Here is a 16544-nt window from a genome sequence, read left to right as displayed (position 1 = left end):
AGGCGAAACGTGATTAAGGAAGCGAACCAAAATAACCGATCTCGAATGGGACGATCGAGGTGAAAAGTTCGAGCGGCTTAAGAACATTAAAAGCTCGTGTCGTAATGCGAGAGCTCTCCGTTCACTTTGCATCACAGTTCACATCCCGTCTTTTGACTTCTTTGACTTGGTTGAAGCTGATCCGCTGACAATAATGATCCTCTTGGTGTCCTCCTGTTGACTTGAGTTCATCGTTCGATTTTTGCATGCACAATTCCATAATGAGCGCTCCAACCCGATCCGGAGGACGTTACAGTAGACTTCAAATTTCTCTAGGGACTCTTGGAGATCTGATCGATTATACTTATCAAACTCATTACCTTACCTAGATCTCCAATGCGCACGGTAGTGGCCAAAAAACACGCACAGCCCTGTCCGGACACCCAGACAGGAAGCATCCACCGTCTGTCACCGTTGCTGGCGCGGGTTTCCGTTCCACGGCCATGACTTCGCCCAAAGTCTGCCGGTCCGTTGGCTGTTGCACGCGAGGCAGAAAAAGAAGGTTTCGGCATTTTATTACCTTTATTTATCCAAACCCATTCCCTTTTGGGCCTGCGGTACGGTACTGTTGTGCGCGCTGGTTTGTTTTATTGCTGCCGATGTCGCGGAGTCATTTACATTTCTGCACCATAAAAATCCTGGACTGCCATTTCTTCTCTCTTTGTTCTTCTTTTCTCTCTTTCGCTCTTCTCCACGTCTTTCTCTTTCGTTCAGTTGTCTTTACCAACTTCCTTTGCCTCCCATGATTTTTATTTCTTAAAGCTCGACCGTGTACTGTGCGTCGCGAAATGGTTTATACTGAGGTGTTTGGCTGCTTGGAGTTGGCTCGTCTTGTTTCTTGCTGTTGTTCTCTCATCAAGTGCTTGTTTTTGACGATTTTTTGGTTGCCTTTTGCATCCTTTTTATCTTTTTCGAACTTTATATTGTTTCTTATTTTACTTCTATAAATCTTCCATTTTCTAAGACTTTTACATACATACAAAATTCTGAGCTTCACTTGTATCACATATAGTGAAACACTAATCGTCCCCAAAAACCACTTTAAATCTCGAGATCCTTTTCCTAAGTCTTACTTTCCTTAACTTTATTTGGTAGACTTTCCGGATTCCTTTGGGGCACATTTTCGCTTTGGAAATTGGGATCTCCTTTCTCATTGCCCAAAAACGAAACATTTCGCCTCCTTTCGAGTGAGTGTGTGTGTTTCGAGAGCGGGATTTTTTGATTGATCGTTAACGATCGTAAATAGCTCGATGCAACCAAACGCGCCCAGGCGTCCGAAATGTGAGTTTTACGATCGTTTTCACCCTCGGTTAACTGTCCGATTGAATTATGCTCATCGGCAGCGGGACCCAGCAACCGTTATCACTAGGAACGGGTTTCTTTATTTTGTATAAAGTGACTTTCTTAAGCCCCTGATTGGAAGGAAAGGTGATGAAAAGTATTCAAAATAACGAACGAGATCGATGTGGATTTTTGTTTGATGTGGAGTAGGATGTGTTGTAGCGAGAATGATGTCGATGTCGAAGTTATTTGAAGATAAACCCATAGATCGCGCTGCTCGAATCACTGACTATAAACCCACTTGGCAGTTTAAATCCCGCAAACCACAGGAATGCACTTCACCAAGACACAACCAAGTGCGTCCAGCCGTTCCGTTTCGCTAGCCGAGGATCCTTCATCTACGATTCATCAGTGGACGTCAGGGCCTCACGCACTGCTGGTTGCCACGAACAACACGCTTGTGCAATTTCCAGCGTCGCCTTCCCTAATAGCAGCCTTGTACTCCACTGTAGCAGGATGGGCGACCTCGCCCTGCTCCAACGGCGGACATCCGTCGTTCCACCAACCGTGCCCCACCAAACCCGAAACGGGTGTGTACGCATCACCAGACGCAACCAACCGTGGCCATCGGAAGGGACTGAACCGTGGTAAGCCTGTGCCGGCCAGTTTGTACTCCGCGATCTGCCAACAAAACGAGCTGTGGAGAAGGCACCGGCCTAATCGCAACAGCAAACTACCCAACCGGAACGGGAAGCATCTCCTCGCTCTTCACTGTACGGCCTGGACTTGGCCATTGCAGCTGCATAAGGGCCGCCGCCTCTCTGCACCGTGGACCTCGTGACTTATGAAACCAGGTCTCCCTATGGCGAGACCATTTATGCGCTATTGCTTCAGCGTGGTGATCCGCACGCTCGCTGCTGTCAACTTGTGCTGGGCGAGGCAGCGATCGACCGATTCCGGGTTGCCGAGTTCAACGTACTGGGAAGCAATTGTTAGCGTGTATCTGTCTGTGCGTGTATGACATCGCGATCGCGACATATCCGGTGGTTGCGTTCCAAGGGATGTACTAGCAGGAGCAGACCCGGGAGTTGCACTGCTGCTTCTCATCACTCTGGATCCTGTCTGGGTTGAGTCGAAAAGATTTTACGACCTTACTGAATCGTTTATAATTAGCTGTACGTTCTCTTTCCTCACGTCTGCGGTGATGAGCGTTGGTGCAGTTGGAGCCTCTGCCCGTCCTTCCAGCAGTCGGGCAAGGTACAAGGTTGTATTTTTTGGGGCTCACCATTATGGACAACTCCGCTCCGCTTGTTGCCGAGAACAATGTACCCACTGCAGCTCAGATACGGACGAAAGCAAAGCTGACGAAGCAGGCCACTGACACTTGTTTTATGTGCAATTGTTTGTTGTGTGATTCTTGGGCCCTGACGAACTTCGCAACTTGAAGTTGCCATGCGGGATGAAAACAAAGCTGTTCAAAAGTTCTCAAAAGCTGTTAGTTTTATAATCTCTAGGTAAATATTTAATTAGAATTTGAAGCGCATATTGGATCGGGTGGGTGCGCCGTTACGATGATGCGATACATCATGCTCAGTAACGAATAGATCCACCCTGGCTCGAACGCTTAATTATGAGCGTTAATCCTTCCGTGCGAAGTAGCCATAAAAATCCAATATCAAAAAGCTCCCTCACCGTATGCCATTAATTTGGAAGTTTTTGATTGAATTCTAGTTTCTAGAATTCTAGTCCATACCGTAGCAAAGGCGTGTTTTGTGTTGGTTTATGTGGGAAAACGAGCCCGTGAAGGTCGGCGATGATTAGCGACTATTTGCTCATTATATCCGGCGACCGCAAGTGGTCCTCAACCGTCCTGTTTGTCGCAAGTGGTCGATTGTCGCTATGGAAAGATGGCTCGGTGAACGTAAGACGTCTAGCAGGTGAAGCAAAAATTGGTTTGAAAATACATCACGCTACAACACGTGGCATTCGGACGAGACCGGATGAAGATCACGATCCGCTTCCAGCTTTGGATGTGATCGATTAAAAGCTCATCAGCTACCACTGCTCAGCGAGGATCGTGTGGCGATATTCCGAATCATATTCTGAGGTACAATATGTACCTTTAGCAAAATTCCCAAAAAAAACTCTTAAAAGTGAATCACTTGAATTAAATAACGGAAGCGAAGGATGCCAAAAAGACTAAAAGAACAAAAATGGAAGGAAACACTTCACACACACTGTCCAATCTTACAAAAAGGAAATGAAAGCAAAGCTCGCATATACCGAACAAAAAGAGGGTAAATTAATTTATGAGTTGAACTTTTATTCGTCTCCTTCCACCGTACGGTTCGTGCCGTGTCCCCTCCAGTCACCAAAATGTCTTCCCGTCCTATCTGAAACGCCATCGCGCTTGCTCACTTCCTTTAGATTTGCTGCGTCTGCTCATCGGATTGTGCTGCAGTAATGCTATGCATCGCCGGTATGCTAAAGTAGCGTGTGCCCTCCGTCTTCCTGTGGCCATTCGCTTTCGGAAGGGTTCTTTTACCTTTTTCGCAGCCGCTCGCTGCGCTTTTGCGTGCTGTTTGTTTAATCGTTCCTTTGGCGAAGTACTAGTTGCGGGAGCATTGGAAGAGAGCAGCTCAAAAATGAATCCCTAATTAGCATGTTTGGAGGAGAAATTGCGAATCGGGATCACTTGTTGTTCCCCTGCCGGAAGCATCTTTATCGATGCGTTTGAATGCGTGCTCACGTGGTCACTCGTTCCTTAACGGTTTTTTTTTTGTATTCCGATTTCAAAAGCGTTCTACGGGTTGAGCTAAATTCTTCCACTGAGAAAGAGAGTCACAATTTAATTTGCACCTCTCGCGATCACTTCGCTTCGGTCAGTCTTCCTGCTCTGGAAGGACTGTTCACAGGTTGGCTATCTAATTTATTCCCGTCCCATTTCCGGGTGCCATCTTTTATCGTGTGTCGTTTCTACGCCAGCACCAAACGCCGGTTTTGGGTCAGGCTGCTTCCGGGAAGTAATCTATCCTGCCCTTGTGTTATTTTTTGTTGACTGCTGCCTTTCTTTCGCCATTTGCCGTCTTGTCTTGCTAAAAACAAAAAAACACTGTCCCCCCCAAGGGTCACAGCGAAAAGATTACGTTAAAGGCTTCGAGGATCGGGGTCAGCGGAAATGCACTCATCAGGATGTGAAGTGTTTTTTGCGGCCCGAAGAACGGACAGAAAACTCCGCTCATCAACTCATCGGCCACGATATGCAAATGGGGTCGTATAATTTTATTGAACTGTTTGCGCGCTTAGGTGCGTCCAGTGTGGTTTTCTGTACAGCCCGAGGAATCCCTTTTCTGGTGTCCCCGGCTCGTTCTCTCTCCCTTTCTGCCCGTGATTCGGCACCCCAAAAAAGGCTGTCAATAAAGCGTTTTGATCGGTTTAAAGTTTTTTTTTTTGTTTCAACCAACCAATTCCTTCGAGACACAATCGAGCTCCATTCACTGCGGTGTCGGAGAAATGTGGAGATTCCTTTATTGGAGTTTTATCGCCCCGGTGCCGTCCTTTGGTCGCGGGACCATCGCTGGAACTTGGAGTCAACAGACGGCTGAGGACGATTTGGTAGCGTTTCGGTGGCATTATCTTCCTTTCGCTGGACGATTTGATTCCATCCGTGGATCGGTTGCGATCATGACGCTATCACTCCATGGTAACCGCAACAACAACAAAAAGCAAGATGGCTACTCCCTCTACAATGTGTACATTAAAACGCGATCGATCAGATATTTGATTTGGCATCGTCTGAATGGGTGCGATGGGTGCAAAACAAAAACTTGAAAGTTGCTTATAGCTTATGCCAGATAGCAACAAGGAATCATTTTTAATAGTGTGATCCTGTTTTGGAGGGAACCTCACAAACTGTTGAGATCTCCACCAGTTTTTTTCTTTTCTTCGAGGAGACAGCATGCAGAACATGGACAATCAGCAAATGATTCCTGTCAGCAGCGGCAGAGCCCTTGTAAGCGAGTGTGTAAGCGATGTTGCAAATTAATGCGTAAGTCGCAATCGAATCACTGCCACGAAGACGTTAAGATTACCCACTCTGCCGTGGTGAGAAGCAGGGATGCGCGATCGTCCAGCAAAGGAAGGAAAGTTTGAGCAGTTTGAGCCGTGCAGTGCTGCCCGGGAAAGATCTCACCAAAGGGATGACATAAAGGGTAGGTGGAGGGGGGGGGGGGGGAAGCAGGTGGGGGAAAATAATAAAATAAACAACGGAATCAACGGAATCAGGCGAACCCGGGGTTGAAGGAAACCGAGAACGAGCCACTCCACATGATAAGAGGTGCGCTCTCTTGTTGCGTCAGACCGTTTCCCAGAAGTGGCCCAGGGATGAAGTATCGCTTTGAAGAGGGGCGAGGGTTTTATTTTATTTATTTTTCCCTCTTGCTCACACACGCGCACACAAACACACTGTGCGGTTTTTTGGAGGCCACAGGAATCGGGGTGGCAATTGATAGTACTGCGGGGTGGCTCAGTAAGGACGACCATTCGCTTTCTTTACCACAGTCTTGTGTGTCCGCATTTCCCACTGCAACTCTCTTGTACCAATTCGCACCGATGCGATGTCAGAGAGACAGAGACAGAGTGAGTGAAGAACAAGGTAAAATTTAATGTAATCCAACATCCAGCGAGTTGGTGATCGGAATGACGAGGGCGCATTGGACGAGATCGGGAGAATGTCCGGCACAAACAAGCACGGAAATGGATGGGAGGAAAAGTGGTGCCGGACGGTGGCGTGTGTTGAGGGGTGTTTGGTAAATAAAAAATTTCTACTCGAATCAAAAACCATAAAATGACAATTTATGTGCGAAGAAGCGGCTCAGTTTTGCGTACGCTTGGGCCACAGGAACGCTCAGCCGGGTGGAATTGCTGTCAGGAGTACGTGATCGCGTCCTCGTCCAGAAAGGAAACGAAGCTGCGGACGGGCCATACGCAGGAACACGCAGGACACACCGGGCACAACAGTTATTGCTTACCAACGGTTGACGATTACCACCAACGGAGGACATTACGGTAATGAGTCGGCACTAAAGGTGGTCTTATGGTTATTTGATGCGGTGTCGGACGACGACATTCACTCGCCTGACGCCAAGTGCCTGTGTACGCGGCGTGTCTTGTGGTGTTTCTTCGGTCAAACCGGAGAAAGAAGATACCCAACAGTTGAACTGCAGATAATGGGGGTAACTCTTTACACTCCTTTCCATTGCTCGATATGAAATGATTATACTGTTTGGACAGCGCTTTCGTCGACTGTCTGTATTGAAATTATTTTTTTTCTTTGTATATTAATAGTATATATAAAAAATTTGATATTCTTTTAAATATTTGCTTGACGAAGCTGAATGTTTGAAACTTCTTTTCCAGAACAGTTGAGAAAAGGGCGGTTTGGTGGCCCAGAGAGTCCTGGGTTTTCACGCGACAGGACGGGGGGACCATGAAAACAGGAGAAGATGAGGAGGATATTTATTGAAAATAAATCTGTTTGACTGGCCTAACTTATGCAAATTACTGGTCTGAAGTATATTAAATGCACAATCAAGAGATCGAAGCTGCAAATTCAGAAAAATTATAGGTTTTCTATTGATATTTTTAACAGATCGAACCAGAGGACAAAAAAAATCATAAATCAGTTCTCTGAAAATAATAATCCATGTAAAAGGGCTAAATCATGTAAGAAAGAATGGTGATAAAGAAAATTAAGTATTTTAACGACCATCCCAAAATTTTAAAATTTTTACGTTCGAATTCTTTTCCGAAATCAAGTTTCGCGGTTCTTGCTTGAAAATAATTTCCATACAGTTTATTGTCTTGCTTGTCATGATGCCGGAAACAAGCGTTCTGTCATCTGTTATTCGTGGTTTGACGTTTACCGCTTGCTCTGGGCTTCCTCTTTTCGTTTGTGACTGAATCGACGAGAACATCCAAAATGGTACGTGATGGCTTATTTTCACGTTAATTGTGGTAGTTTATGAGATTGCAACGGCAATAGCTCGCTTTGCCATCGCATCGTACCGTGCTGCAAATACCGGTTATGAAAACACATGCCGAAATGTTGAATTTATGTAGAAACACTAACGATGTTTATACTGCGCGGATATCCGTCCAATCGTGTCGGATTCTAAGGTTATGTTGTTGGCCTGTTGGAATCGGTTTATTGATTGCCCTACTCTCGCTCTGTGTTACAGGTAAATGTACCGAAGCAGCGCCGCACGTACTGCAAAAAGTGCAAGGTTCACCGTGTGCACAAGGTGACACAGTACAAGAAGTCCAAGGAACGACAGGCTTCCCAGGGTCGTCGTCGTTACGATCGTAAACAGAAGGGTTTCGGTGGTCAGACCAAGCCCATCTTCAGGAAGAAGGTAAGCATGGCAGTTTTGTGTGCGGTATCGCGCCCCGGAAAACCCCCAAAGGCTCATACGATGCGTGTCGTTTCTTCTTCACCCGCCAGGCCAAGACCACCAAGAAAATTGTGCTGCGTATGGAATGCGTCGAGTGCAAGTACCGCAAACAGACCCCGCTGAAGCGCTGCAAACATTTCGAGCTCGGTGGTGACAAGAAGCGTAAGGGACAGATGATCCAGTTCTAAGCTGCCGGTCGATTTGGTCTTGAAGCGTGTGCACTGTATGTTTCGGAAAACCATCTCCGGAATAAAGTTTCAGCCCTTCCCGGCGTGGAGTGTTACCGCGACGAGTAAGGGATGAAGATGTGAGGAAGAACAACTCTACACGCACTCGGTGTTGTGCATCTATCGTATTTATTCAATCGCCCCGCTCAAGATATCACCGGTCAGATACGTTCTGCTCGTCGGAACTGGTGCTGGTAGTGTTGCTTTCGCGCAACGATTGCCGTATAAACTCCGCCATCAGATTGCAGCGCATGGGTTTGTCGTTCTGGCAGCAGAACTCTTTCCCGGCCGACAGATTGCTGTTCACCCACCGGGGAGCACAGTTTTGGTAGAACAAGTAGGCACGCTCGCGAAAGCAGTCACGATCGATCGTGGCACAGATGACGTTCTGCGAGTTGGGCAAATGTTTCACGATCGAGTCCAAACATTTGTTCGCGCACTGCTTGTTGCCGGATGTCGTGCAGGGAAAGTGCTGCAACAGCTCTAGCTGAATTCCCGGATTACCCTTCGGTTGTTCCGTGCGGTTGAACCGGTTGAACTGTCCGGTGAGGTAGATGGCACAGGTACAGGGTACATCGTTGGCCGACTTTCGCTGAACGTCGGCCAGTCGGAATCGGGAATACTTTCCACACGTAACCGATCGTGCCAGAAGTACGATGATGAAGAACGTGAAAAGAGCGAAACTTTTCCTTCGGCTGTCCATTTTGGTGAGCGGTGGCAGAAGAACTAATCGTGAATGTAGAACGTCGAGTCTAAACTAAAGCTCCTGCACCCCTACACCCGAAGTGAAAGTTCCCTTGCTTGCCATTTTTCAGCTGATTATTTATTTATTTTCACTTCCGCACGGCAAACAGTTTTGCCTGGCCTTCGAAAACAATGATCCCGTTTTGTTTGCTTTCGTACGAAACCGTTACAATTTTTCGCATTTCCTCAACCTTCACGCTAAACTGGACTTCCTTTTCCAAATGGCACCGGTTCGGGAAGCGAAAGTTCTGTGTCGTCACGACAAAGCCCGGAAAGTTGGTCCCGATGATTCCCGCAATAACACCATTCAGGAAGGCTCCATTCACGAAGATCTGCTCCTTGAGGTCGGGTGCGTCGGTTACGTGGATTGGATTGCTATCGCCTGTCAGTGCCACAAATTGCTGGACATCGGTTTGACGAAATGTTTTTGTCAAACTGAACACGGTCCCTACCGTTGGTTGAGCTTTGGTGGCTGCGTTGCTGAACCTCCTCGCTAACTGTAGCCAACGCATTGCTCTAGCTTAGATCTTCTGCCAGTATCGTTGCTAGATTTACAATTCTTCTATTCCCCGATCGTTTCAAGTGTTGTAACAAACTTAACAGACATTTATCTTGCTTAAACAGCAGAGTTCTGCTATCGTTTAGCAGGAAAGAACAACACGTTAGTGTGTTGCAAACTATCTCGCAGTCGGTTTGATATTTCTCTAACACTGCTCTGAGCTGCCCGAGACCGTTACTTCGCTCAATGTATTCTGCGATCACCGGATCGAGCGAAAGATTGGTCAGTCCCACGATGGAGTGTAGCACTAGCAAACGATCCACCACCCCTTGAAGCGATTGTTGGATAATTTCATAGAAAAGCTCGTGTGCCTTTGCGTCCCGCAGAAACTTCCAGTTGATTGGATCGTACGCAAAGTTCGCGAGGTTTGCCGTTACCTGCTGTTGGGCTTCTAAAATTAAACAATTAAAGTTTAGTGCGTTAGCTAAGATAGAAATTTATGGCCTACGAGATCGACTACGTTGATAGCACGCCGCGTACCTATGTTCGATGTTTCGTAATACTCGTCCACCAGCAAACACAAGTATGTCTTCCGATTTATGCCTCCATTAGGAGTGCGTCGCTTTAGACGTTCCTGCGTGCTAAACATTTAAGAAACCAAAAGATATCAAATGTGATCACAAATGGTAAAGATTGGCGAGGAATTTTATCCAACCGAGCCCGTACCGGTACGCATTACTTTTTCCCAAGTCTCCAATGTTTACAAAACAATCCACGATGTGACGTTCAAGCTACAGTGATGCACAAAAATAGTGCATTCAGTTGCAGGTCGCAAACATGTTCTAATTATTCCAAATGCTAGTTGAGAAGTAACACTATGTTTTGTGTGATTGATTGTTGTAAATTTAAACAAATGCTTCAGTTTTTACATTACATCAACTAAAAATACACTTTTAGCGTAAATAAAATTCCCAGTTAAGCCATGTCATCCACGCGATGCTGGCTCGAATTATTCGGTTGTTTCCAAACTATTTTGACAGCCCTGCCCGGTTTGACACGTAGCTGTCACCGTAATCTCAATAATAAAGTTGGCAAATTCTGCGAAAGTGATTACATTTTCCTGTTATCGTAGCACCGTACATTGGATTCTAGTTCTACCCTTATCTGCGTACATTTGCAACGGCACTATGCCTTGCGAAGGGAATCCCAACTAAATAGTAACTTTTCCTGCTGCTAATCGTGTCTAAAACACCCGGAACAATCATGAGCACCAGTCAAAGCTCGGATCAGGTGATAATCTTAGTTCACGATGTTTACTCAGTTTACTGATGTCATGTGCAGTTAATATAAGCTCGATGATGACCTCTATTTCGCAGGATTCCGCCCGCAAGCCGAGCCCGTTCGACAATCTGAGCAGGGATGATTTGGTGAAGAAATGCAAAGGTCTGCTGGGTATCGCGCAAAAGGCCAAACAGGCTAAAGATGGTAATGAAATTGCTTCACCATGTGCCTTACGGTAAACATTTTCATCGCTTTCTTTTTCCCCCATTGCAGAATGCCAAGAAGAGAACCGGCGGCTGAAAGAGGAATTGAGTCATTACGAAACACAGAAAAATGCCGACAAGGAGTGCATCAAGGCGATGCAGGAGGTGGCCGATTCATACATGGACCAAAAGCTGCAAGCGACGATGAAGGTGGATGAACTACAGAAACAACTCACCAAACTGAACGTCCAGCTAGCGGACGAACGTACCGCCCATGAAACCGGCACCCACACAATGCGGGTGGAAATTGAGCAGCTGAAGGAAAAACTCTCCAAACTAGCGAAAGAGTTTGAGCGCGTAAACGAGCTGCAGGAAGAAAATTCCAATCTAGAGAAGGAACGGATAGCGCTGGAGCAAGAGCTGATCAAGGTGAAAGGCAGCCAAACGGTGCTGGGCGAATCAACGCCGAGGGAGGAGAAATTGATCCGGAAGCTAAAGCTGTACAAAGCCAAGGTGCAAGAAATCAATGCCAAGCTGCTGCTGCTCAAGTCCGATCGCAAGATTTTACTGAAAACGGTTAAAGAATATGCAGAGCAAGTGCCAAAATGGCAGAAAGCGTTGGTGAATGCTTCCAACGTTCTGTTCGAAAAGATACGCGTGCTGGAGCTGGTAAAGAGTGAGCTGGAAGAAAGGCTTGGACTGCTGCGTGAGACAAATGTTGATTTAGTGCGACAAATATCGGAATTAACTCAGCAATTGGAGCAACGTTCGGCTGCAGCTAATCGCGATCAAACAGATGGAAACGCTGAAGCACTTCAGGCAGAAATCGATCGTTTGAAAACGATTCTCCAATCGCTCGAGGAAAGCAAACGGACCGAGTTGGCTGGATATGAAGCTAAACTGCAAACCGACAGCGAAGAGAAGGAAAATCTTCGAAAAGACCTTGACGCATCTAATCAAACGATTCTCGATTTGAACGCTAAGATTCAATCGCAACAGGACGCACTGTCAGAAAGCAAAGAATCGCAGGCAATAGTCAGCACACAACTCGAGCAATACGAAAGGGAGGCGAAAAAAATGCAACAAGAACTACAAAACCACACAAACCAGATAGAACACTACAGGCAGCATGAGGAATCTCTGCAAGCCAATGTGGAAAGCCTCAAAACTCAGCTACAACAAGCGGAAAACGAGAAAACTCGGCTTAAAGAAGATGCTTCGCTTAGATCTACCGAACACGACGATAAATCGGAAGCAATTCAAGTGCAATTAAATGAAACCAGCGAAAAACTACTCTCCGTGCAACAGGAAAAAGAGCGGCTGGAAAGCCAAATTGTCTCGCTGGAAGCGGAACTGGAAAGTCAAAGCTCGAAATTGAGCGAAGTAAACCAGCACGTGGTGCAAAAGTTGGTGGTAGAGAATCAAAATCTAGAAGCCCAACTAGCGCAACTGGCGGAGAAGCTTCAGACAAGCATTTCCAAATCGAAGCAAACGGTGGAACGCTGCGAGCGCATGGAAAAAGAGTCCGAGACCAGCAAGTTGGCGCTGGAAGTGCTCGATTCCGAAAAGCAACGTTTGCTGGAGGTGGTAAAACAAGCGCGTGCCGAAAGGGATGATTTAAGCAAAACATTTTCGGCCGATTTGAAGCAGAAAGACGCTGCCATTGTTGCGTTGGAGCGTTCTTTGGAAGAAATTAAGGACAAAGCGCTCCAAAGCAATGGTGAGATGGGTAAAGAGATGGAAGCAAAAATTCAATCGCTCGAAGAACAAATCACCACGCTGAATGCTCATTGCGATCGGCTAAAGGTCGAGAACGGTGAGCTGTTGTCCGAGCTGAAAGAGATCAACGAAATGCTAAAAGATAGAGGAGAGGTAATTAATTTGCAGCTTTCGAAAATTGCCGAACTACAGGACAAACTATCCCGCACCGAAACGGTCGAGCTGGAGCCGTTAAAGCTACAGATCGATCAACTGCAAAAGTTGGTAGCCGAACGGGAGACCGAGCTCGAACGCCAACGCGACGAGCTGGCAACCGCCCTCAACCGTTCGAACGTTAGCTTCGATGCGCAAAGTGACGTCATGTCCACGTCGACCATCTCACGCGTAGAGGATGTCGCCCGGCTGCGCGAGATTGATGAAAGTTACGAAGAGAAATACATCAAGCTACGCTCGCTGGCCGTGAAACTGAAGAAGAAGGTTGCGGAACAAACGCTACTACTGGCAAAGTATGAAAAAGAAGGCTCTGCCGGGTCGGCGACCGGAGCTACCGGCGCTGATTCCGCACTGCAAACCGTTACGAAAAATGTACAAACCCTACAGACGGAAAACGATCGATTGCAGGATCAGCTCGACGGCATGACAGCGGAGCTGTCCAAGCTGCGAGAAGCACTCGACCAGAAGACGATCGAGCTGAGCACACTGGAGCAGATGCAGAAGGAGGGCGTGGAAGGTACGGCCAAAGACCGGACCACACTGGAAACCGCCATCCGAGAGTATCAAACACAAATTCAAAATCTAAAACGCGAAAAGGATGCGTTTCAAATGGCGAAGAAAGAGATCGATGCGGAGAACCAACGGCTAAAGGCGACCTTGAAAGCGAAGGACAAAGATCTTTCCGATACGTTGGAACAGCAAAAAGAGCTCCGATCCGAGCTGGATCGATCGAAGCTTGCGTCGAAGAAAGCAAACCTGCTTACGCTCGAAATGGAAGCGTACGAACGTTCGCTCGCCGAACTAAACACCAAGCTGGAGGCGAAGAAAACGCTCGTGAAAGAGCTGGAAGAAACGATCGACGCGCAGGACCGTTCGATGAAGAGTCTCAAGCAGCAGCTGACCCTCCTGGAGGAAGGCTTAGAATCGCAGCAAAAGCATTCCCGCGAGCTAAAGCAGGAGGTGGACGTCCAGCAGGGCAAGTTGCGGCAAAGCGAACACCAGCGGATGGAGCTTACCGGGCAGCTGGAAGAGCTGCGCGACGAGCACGACCGTTTGAAGCAGAAGGTGGAAAATAGTCGCGTCGAGCTAGAGCAGCAAGCGGCCGAGAAGGAGCAAACGTGCGGTTCGCTGGAGCTGGAGAAAAATGCGCTGCTCAAACAAAACCTCAGCCTAGAGAGCGAGCTAACCGATGTGCGGAAGGAGATGGCCGGCAAGCAGCAAGAGCTGGACGATATACGGACCGAGTTTGCCAGCTACAAAATACGCGCCCAGTCCGTCCTGCGGCAAAATCAGAACAAGGACAGCAGTCGGGAGAAGGAGCTGGAGGAGGAATTAAATCAGCTACGTCGTTCGCTTGATGCGGTCGAAACCAAGCAGCAGGGTCTTCTGAAGCAAATAACCGACCTGTCGCGAGGCAACGAGGAGCTTAAGCATGAACGGGACAGGACGCAAAATCGGTGCAAGGAGCTGCTGAACTTGCTGGAAGAAAGCCGTCTACACAATGAGTCGTTGATGGAGGAATCCAGGAAGCTGAACCAGGAGCACCAGGAAGCGCTGAAAACGCAACGCATTCAGAACGAAACGCTTGTCCAGTGTTACAAAAAGCAGCTCGAAGAACAGCAGGACGCTCACGCGCGCGAGATGGAACAGCTGCAGCAAAGCGTACGGACCCGAGCGGAAGCCACGGCAGCGGACGCTGACGGCCGAAGCAATCTTCTGTTGAACAATAATAACCTATCGCTGCAAAGTTCGTTACTGCTGGGAGCCGGGTCCGGTGCAGCGAACCGGGCCACGTTTACCGATGAGCAGCGCATTAGCCTACTGCTCATGGAACGGGAAGATGGCGAAGGGTCGGAAAGTACTGGGCTGGGAGCGTCCGGATCGGTGGGCACTTGGCGACGGAAGCTTTCCACGTCTTCCACGGCACGCGGACGCAACAGTCGCGATGTGATGCCGTTGGACGAGCTGCTGAACACTTCGTTCGATGATGCCAACGCGGTCGTGCTGGCGGACGGTGAAGGTGAGCACGCGCACGGTAGGGAGCCGTCGCCAACGGTTGAGCTGCAGGCTACGAAGGAGCAGCTGAGCAGGCAGGAAAGCAGGGTGCGTCATCTGACCGCGGTGCTGGCGGAAGCGGAACAAGATCTTGCGAAGCTAACGCAACTGAACGAGCTGCTGAAGGAGGAGGTGCGAAGGCAGCAGCGATCCATCGAGCGGGAGGCTCATGTACACAATTCGGAGTATTTAAAAAATGTGATATTCAAGGTAATTATTTCGTGCAGCAAGTAGTGGATGGGTCCGACGACTCTTTGTACGGATCTAGCAAGAGTCCGGTTCGATCTGTGTGTCGACCCCGTACCCCATTGCACTCACGGGTTGTTCAAGCCTGCATTAACGGAGCCAATTTCTTCCTTCAAATCGTTATTCGGTACAGTTCGTAACGCTAAGCAATGGAGACGAGCGGTCCAGGTTGGTGCCGGTTTTAAACACGATACTTAAGCTTAGTCCGGAGGAAACACAGAAGCTGCAGAACGTAGCCAAAGGTGTGTTTCATGTTGGTTTTTGCTATCGGCAAATGAATCTGCTACATACCTTATTCCCTTACCTTTCGGCAGGTTCTGATCCTGGTGCTCGCGGCTGGACGGGTTTGCTGTGGAGTTAATATGGAGCGCGGCAGAGTACCATCGAATATGCCTTTATGTATCTATATATTTATATTCATTCCCGGTTCAAGTGGTAAAGTTTATCCTTCCCCATATTTTTGCCTAGATAGTTCCTACGCAGTGTGACCACTGCCAGTCGGTTGGAATACATTTGTTTCCATCGATCGTCCCGTCCGGATTTTGGGTAATTTAAAACGAAACCTTATGCATCCCTTTATACAATGCTATGATTCCTACATACCACTCTTATTCAGCGCTATTGCACCGATTCGTGTTCGAAAGAATAAATAGAGCATGTTGTTTTTACTACTGTTACATTAAATTAAAATTGTATAAATTTGGGTTACTTTAAATATTGGAAAGTCATTGGTGTATTCCACCTACTATATCATTTGCTATGTTCATAGAAGATCGCCGATTAAAGAATCTGTGTTGTGTCCTTGATAAATTAAAATCCTGTATAATTCTTTGCTGTTTTAAATTTAGTTTTAAAAAATGCAATAAAGTTATTCTTGTTAGATAATCAATTTAGTAAACTAACGGAAAGAACTAGCGGCCTGATCATGTTGTGTTCATGCCGCTCGACGCCAAATTCATTCACGAGAGCGTTCACAAAACATGCTGGCTGTGGTGGTGTCTCGTGAACGCAGCCAACTCTCGAGATAAAAATGTTGGCAAGTGCGAAAAACCGGGCCATTCATCCATTTCCTTTTCCTCCCCCTCGACGTGCATGAGGCGAGCATTGTGTGCGAGAGTACGCGTACGGCGATAGTAGTAGCATCGGTTGTCCGTGCGGCGCGCACTTCATGCGGTGAGAAAAACATGCGCGATTTTATGGCCACTTCGCCGTAACGGTGTTTATCCGGTGGGTGGGTGAAGATGAAGGCAGAAACGTGGGATGGATAGCGGGGCACTTTATCTGTCTGGCCGCCGTCCTTCAATGTATGGGTGTCTATTATAATTACCCCAAAACGAAAGCAGAAATCATCGCGTATCGAGGGCGAAAATGTTTGTGATTTCAAATTGGATGCAAATGAACACCGGTTCCGTGATTGAAAAGAACTAAATAAAAGGTAAATATTATTTAATTTAAATTATTTCAATTATTTCCACCGAAAGCAATGTATGTATTCACACATTTCCGCCTTTCGTTTTCAGATTTAAATTGAAAAATTTGAATTTGGCCGCTAGTGATTTTTTGTGAAGCAGATTGTCTTCTTTAC

The 16544-nt window shown here is 47.2% G+C and overlaps 4 protein-coding genes across 4 annotated transcripts; 2 read left to right on the top strand and 2 right to left on the bottom strand.

Moving 5' to 3' along the window:
• The first annotated feature begins 7199 nt into the window (after positions 1–7199).
• On the top strand, positions 7200–8098 carry LOC118504252 (60S ribosomal protein L44). Its single transcript, XM_036038479.1, has 3 exons — positions 7200–7303; positions 7560–7733; positions 7823–8098. Exons 1-3 carry the CDS (start codon positions 7301–7303, stop codon positions 7958–7960), a joined length of 315 nt encoding a protein of 104 aa, XP_035894372.1. The 5' UTR covers positions 7200–7300; the 3' UTR covers positions 7961–8098.
• On the bottom strand, positions 7965–8752 carry LOC118504251 (follicle cell protein 3C-1). Its single transcript, XM_036038478.1, has one exon. It carries the CDS (start codon positions 8700–8702, stop codon positions 8154–8156), a length of 549 nt encoding a protein of 182 aa, XP_035894371.1. The 5' UTR covers positions 8703–8752; the 3' UTR covers positions 7965–8153.
• A 48-nt stretch (positions 8753–8800) lies between these two features.
• Positions 8801–9962, bottom strand: LOC118504253 (armadillo repeat-containing protein 7). The gene is given in 3 exon segments (XM_036038480.1): positions 8801–9261; positions 9263–9693; positions 9783–9962. Coding segments are annotated over 3 exon segments (969 nt in total). The 5' UTR covers positions 9892–9962; the 3' UTR covers positions 8801–8832.
• Positions 9963–10315: 353 nt separating this feature from the next.
• LOC118504244 (GRIP and coiled-coil domain-containing protein 2) lies at positions 10316–15844 on the top strand. Its single transcript, XM_036038466.1, has 5 exons — positions 10316–10532; positions 10619–10727; positions 10797–14923; positions 15093–15201; positions 15274–15844. The coding sequence occupies exons 1-5, from the start codon at positions 10506–10508 to the stop codon at positions 15318–15320; spliced, it is 4419 nt and encodes a 1472-aa protein (XP_035894359.1). The 5' UTR covers positions 10316–10505; the 3' UTR covers positions 15321–15844.
• The last annotated feature ends 700 nt before the right edge of the window (positions 15845–16544 follow it).

The sequence above is a fragment of the Anopheles stephensi genome, chromosome 2, assembly GCF_013141755.1.
Source record: "Anopheles stephensi strain Indian chromosome 2, UCI_ANSTEP_V1.0, whole genome shotgun sequence".
In the NCBI taxonomy this organism is placed as follows: domain Eukaryota; kingdom Metazoa; phylum Arthropoda; class Insecta; order Diptera; family Culicidae; genus Anopheles; species Anopheles stephensi.
The sequence above is the reverse complement of the archived record's forward strand: the minus strand, read 5'-3'. Positions and strand labels throughout refer to the sequence as shown.